Raw genomic sequence first — 6,000 nt, 5'->3', positions numbered from 1 at the left:
GCCAGTGTCAAATCTTCCTGTGGGAGCCAGTATAATCCAAAGGCTTAATGGATACATTAAGGGACAGTGTGCCCTATTATTTACCTGATTCTCGTAGGTAATATATGTATTATCTGCTGGGCTACAACAGATAAGTTAATACATTTTGTAGTTCTAATGTCTTTATTTGTTTTCCTTAATTTTGCAGTTGGCAGCTCGTGGGTTCAAGAATCCTAATGTGCCTTCTAATGCAGGTGGAGCAGCTCCTGGCTCTCCCAGCCATGCCATCCATGGAGATATTGGGGGTTCTCCAGTCAGAGGGCAGTCTCATATAAAACCAAGTGCACCAGCAATCTCTATGACCTCTGCACTGAGGAATGTAGGAGCCGTAAGTTTACGTCACCATCACAAGATCATGTTTGCCCTCAGATTTTACTGTTAGAATTTGTTTTAGCATACTGTGCATTTTTTAGCAATTTAATTAGTATTTGGAACCTTTTACACATACACAGTCTTATTAACAAAGGATTTCTTATACTTAAGTACTGATCCTTTAAGGAACCCTGTCACTATTCTTTCAAAGGCATACCTGTAAAAGAGGACTATGAATACTCGCCTTTCCTGCTGCCTGCGCTGCTGAATGCCATTCTAATTCAGAGAAATGTTAATGTCACCTCCACATCACTAATCTCTCCTGCACTGACACGAAGATCAGCAGTAGGAACCATTGAGAGCCCAGGAGATTCAAACTCCTAGAAGTGTTGGTTTCCCTGCGGACTTTGAATATACATTTTTCAGCTTTCATGGCACGGGCAGCAGGAAAGGTGAATATTCACAGTCTTCTTTTACAGTTATGCATTGATTTGAAAAACCTAAGTATAGTAACAAGGTCGCAAGTGCTAGTCCTTAAGTGCAGTAATTCATAGGTTACTGATGAAGTCAGAACACCACAAGGTAGATTCTAATCAGTTTTTCTGGATCATTGCCCCTAAAATGTATTACTAAAGATAGAAAACACTCTTTGAATAAGGTGACTAGTTTGCAGGAAAAAATATCATTCACTTTTATGCAAGTTTACAACTTAAAAAAATGATGGAGGTTACCTGTGCCTTAGTCTTCATTGAATGCAAATGCAGAACTGAGCTCAGAATACATTATTTTCATAAACTAAACGTGTACTGTACACAGGAACACAGTAGTATATCTCTGTTTAGACAAGTTTTCTTCTGAAATGTGTTTCTTTGTTTTTCTCATGAAAGGTTAATGTAGAGACAGAAATCAGGGACATCACCGAAGACCCCCAAAAAACAGAAGCCTCAATCCAGGTTAGAGCTCCTCCCTTTACTTTACCACTACCATATTAATGTCAGTCAGACTAATGTTGCAGTTGTTTTAGCCCCTTTTTCACTGGGGATCCTGTTCAAATTTAAAGTGCAGTTCCACTTTTGCATTCAAATTGGAGAAAACCCCTCCTATATGTTCGTTTTATGCTCCTATTCACACAAGCATACCGACAAGGATTTTTTTGACCTCATTAGATGTTTTGCTGGCTGAATCCAAGTTCTTCTGGTCACCTTTTACAGTGACCTGCCTTATAGAAAGACTGAGGACAGAAATGTGTGGAATTTGATTCTCTAACATATAATGTAGAAGCCAGACTTGTAATCCGTTAACCCTTTGTTAGGACGCTGTTCAAATTTACTTTACAAATTTATAACGAAATTGGACAGCACAGTACAAATCGGGTTAACACACACCCCTCCTAACATTACAAAAAAGATAAACCAAGTAGTAGTTTGAACAAGTAAAATGCAAGATGCATTTTTTAAAATATTGTCTTAGCTTACGTGATGTGAATGGGAACATGTATCAAATATAAAATGGTGTTATCCCAGTTTGGCTGCAGAAGTTTAGTGTAGAGACATCAAGTTGCTCCAGCATCACCTAGATCAGGATAGCAATGACTATGTAGCACAGACAATTGGGGTGAATTTCAGCATCCCCAGCAGCCCTCTGGATATGACACATGGATAATTACATATAACAAAGCTGGCCCAATGTAAGTTTAAAGCATACATCATTCCAGGAGTTGAGCTTTAAGAAAAAGCATGTTTGTTTGTTTATTTTTTGCTTTGCTTGGCAAACTTATAGTGCACCTATGATCTGCAATAGTATGTGATGAACTCCCAGTAGGGATACTTGTGACAGACACTGCAGAGGAGGAGGGGTTTACCCTTCTGTAACTCATCACTGTATAGTACAGTAGAGGGCCTAGGAACACCCAAGGAGATCACTGCATTTGCAGTGTAGGAGTGGCAAAGAGAGGTCCAGTCAGGTCCATATAAGTGTTCGAGTATGGAGCATGCATGCACAGTGTGCCTATCCAGACGCAGTGGATATGCGCCTGGACCTACAGCAACCTGCATCAGCCTTGCTAAAGGTCAGCAGTGTGGGCTTTTAGAAAATGCCTAACCTTGCTAAAACATTCCCTGTACACTCGCTTTCAAAGCCTGTCTTGCATGGTATCTGGCCTCGTTCTGAAAAGATATATTCATCCCTTCCAAATATTTTGCCCAGCAATATCTTATAAAGGGGGTTTGCTAAAGTGGGCTGTGTACACCCAGCCAATTCATGTGTTAACAAGATTTTAACTATCCCTGTAGAGGACAGTGCAGTGTTTAGGGACCCTGCAGATAAGAGTCTAGGAGCCCTATGCAAGGCCTTGTTGTTCCTTGTAGGCCCTGCTTTGCAACCGTCTGTTACGACCATGTCCGTCTGCCAGACTCTAGCTGTCTGGTCCAAAGCCATGGATCAGGATCCTGAATTTATACTAAAAGATAGCCTGTCCTTCAACAATTGGAGTTCCTGTTTGTGTCCCTGCGCTATTGTGTCAATAGGTATGTGAATACAATTTGCTAAATATCCAAAATAGGTCTCCTTTTGGTGCATATGTGGAGGAAACTAAAGAAAGCTCTATCTGTCCCCAAAAAAGGGTATAAAATTCATTTCAGTACAGCGCTGCATGACGGAATAAATGTCAGTCAAAGTACCGCAGCGCTGAATACTGAAAAATGGCCTGGATGGGAAGGGGGTTTAACACCGCGGATGTCAACTGGTTAAATGTTGATCTGAGTAGATTCCATTAAATAAATGTGTTGTGTGTATGCCCTTTGCTGTGGGCCTTTTTGGCAAATCCTTGGATGCCTTAATCAGTAAAGTCATGGGGGGAGTACCCTTTTGCCCCAGAAAAACAAGGCCAAAACTCCAGGGGATAAAATTCCTGCTCCTGAGACAAAAAAAAAAAGTTTTTTTTTCCTTTAGTTTCTCTCAAGCCTCCTGGTTTAAGTCTAAGTCTGGAACTCATTCCTGCCATAAGTCCTGGACCACCGAGTACCAAGACCTGGACCCGTAAAAGCCCCCTCTCAATAAGGGGGCATCTGTTAGCCTTTGCAGCTATCTGATCCCAGGACATTTCAGGCACTTGGGTGCACAACGTTGTGTCCAGGGGCAATAAGCTAGAATTTTGATCCCTACTTCCACCCTGCTTATGTTGTCAAAAGGTGAGCAGCTCTTCACGTTGTTCTAGTGCAGGAAATAGCTTCCTCTCGATGGTCTGGATGGTGCTCACAACTGATTTAAACCTGTCATGCTGCAGAGTAGTCCTGGGTACTTTCTCGCTACAAGGGACTTGGTTGTCAGAGGAAGCTCAGCTTTTGATCAATATCGCAAGGATTTCCCATTCAACTGTCGCTAGACAGATGGACATCCAGGCCTAGGCAGATCCTGGCTTAAATCATAAGGCTCTGTAAGCTATGGATCCCTCTCTGTTGTTTTGTTGATTTTCTTGGGCCTGTTAGCAATTCGTTGCTGTGTTGCCCACCACTCAGTTGGACTGCTTTTGGATGTCCTAAGGTTCCAGAAAATATCTCCTGTGTCCCATAAAGTATGATTAAGAAAATAGGATTTATTTAATTACTTGTAAAACCCTTTTGCTGGTGTACATTATTGGACACAGGTCCCTCCCCTCTGTTTCTTATGGTCCACTCCTATTCTTTATTGCTACAAAACTGAGGTTTGTTGAGAGTGGGAAGGGTTCTACTGGACTGTCCTTTTATAGCTCCTGATTGCAAGCTTTCCATCTCCTGGAGTCAGCGGCATAACCTAAAGTTCCAGACTACTTCTCCTGTGTCCCATAATGTACTCCAAAAAAATTATTTTACAGATAAGGCAAACATCCTATTTTTCCAATGTTTCTGTATATGCTATTTTTTTAACTTGGCTGTTTCTTCTTTAATATTTATGGAACTGTCAGATTATATTGTTTTTGTGCGTTCAAATTATTTTGTTCTTTTTTTATATGTAGCTTTGATTTAACAATAACCAGAGAAAATATAATATCACTAATACTATCCAAAAGTATTGGTAATCTGATTTTAGTAGATATTCAGTTTGTATGGCCTTTATTACATTTTCAGGCCCATAATGTGTTTCAATCTGCGTGTTTCATGCAAACTTTATAAGGTCAACCCCGCAACAAAACGGTTAATAAATAATGACACATAAAGTAACTATATTTACAACGGTGTATGCATCTTATAATAAATAGAAATGTTGGAACATGGGCTAGTCATTGTGTAATTCTTTTTATTTTAGGATGAAAAACGTCAAATACTTAAGAGATTAAATAAGAACCTTAAAGCTCAGGAAAAAGAGGAATGTGTATTCAAGGATGTCGAGGAGAAGGCCCAGAAAGTGAATATGGAGGATCCTTATCAGAGTGGGGAGCCAGTATCTGTCGATCGGAAGAAATGGCAGCCTGAACCCCCTCCTGTGATTCCTCTCTCGCAACTTACTCTTTTAGAGGACACTTTATATGCAGGTGAAAGTAAGCTGCCAGCAGCTACCTGAAATACTGTACTCCCATGAAACACTAGTATTACCCCTCCCAGTCAATCATCATTCAATCTTATGGTCCTAAGAATCAGGTTCTACACTTTACATACATACAGTGTGTATATTGTCATGCACACATTTTTTCTATTATATTCTTGAGCGCAGTGCCAAATTTAGATATCTGATTAGGGTGTTCCTATACAGCGTCTGTTTTTGATTGCTAGTTAGTCCTTAGCGCGGTTCCACAATTGTTTAATCGTATAGAAGTGCATGGGAAGGAAAGCTACCCGTAAATACAGTCTTTCAGCATGCCTTCAGTTATACATGAAAACATTTTTTTTTAGGAACATAGTCTCCAAAGTTCAGTGTCCAGACAGTGTAAAGGCATCCACCATGCTGTCCTTAATAGTCTCTTAAGCATCCATGCATGTCCAGACATAACACCTGACTGGTTTCACTAGCCCATACCAGCTGCCTCAGAGGTGTTTGCTCTGTCAAGACTCACACTACTAGATCTGTGATTGCTTTTTTAGGCTTTTTCGCATCAGGCAACTGTTTTTCCCAGATTTGCAAGGCTGCCACCTGGTTTTCTGTTACACGTTTTCAAAGTTTTACCAGGTAGTGGTTCCGGCATCTTCTGAAGCCAGCTTTTGTTGTAAGGTCCTCCAAGAAGCTTTTTGAGCTGCTGGCAGTACCTAGTTAGTTTCTAGTTGGGCTTGTTATTATTTTGTGTGCTGTGTTGTCCGCCCCTTTGTTAAGCTGCCCATACACCTTACGACTATCGGACGATTTTCGTATGTAATTGTGTTTTCATCCGATACTCGTAAGATTGATGGGCAGTGTACAACCGCAAATACTGTACAATCGATCGACTTTTGACTAACCAGTAGGTTAGAAAACTTTGGTCGTTCGTACGATTTTCGCATGGTAGGTGGCATTTCCGTACGTCAAAATTTATACCATTTACACTGCTCATGCGCCAAAAAAAATATTCGTCCAGGTGCTTTTTTGTTTTTTAATTACTGCTGATTGAACCTTGCGATAATCTGGGCAGGATGGGGCCGCCATATGAAAATCGTATAACGGTTCGATCATCAGACGAACAGTTTTGTCTGATGATCGCAAGGT

The 6,000-nt window shown here is 40.7% G+C and overlaps 1 protein-coding gene across 1 annotated transcript in view; it reads left to right on the top strand.

Annotated features, from left to right (window-relative positions):
- Window positions 1-6,000, top strand: part of NEK1 (NIMA related kinase 1) — a 120,008-nt gene that overhangs the window by 82,130 nt on the left and 31,878 nt on the right. The window contains exons 22-24 of the mRNA XM_018560035.1: window positions 188-367; window positions 1,239-1,304; window positions 4,633-4,864. Coding sequence (XP_018415537.1) covers window positions 188-367; window positions 1,239-1,304; window positions 4,633-4,864 — 478 coding nt within the window. The remainder of the gene's footprint in view (window positions 1-187; window positions 368-1,238; window positions 1,305-4,632; window positions 4,865-6,000) is intronic.

Source organism: Nanorana parkeri, unplaced genomic scaffold (genome assembly GCF_000935625.1).
Source record: "Nanorana parkeri isolate BGI_ZX_2015 unplaced genomic scaffold, ASM93562v1 scaffold428, whole genome shotgun sequence".
Classification (NCBI taxonomy): domain Eukaryota; kingdom Metazoa; phylum Chordata; class Amphibia; order Anura; family Dicroglossidae; genus Nanorana; species Nanorana parkeri.
The sequence above is the reverse complement of the archived record's forward strand: the minus strand, read 5'-3'. Positions and strand labels throughout refer to the sequence as shown.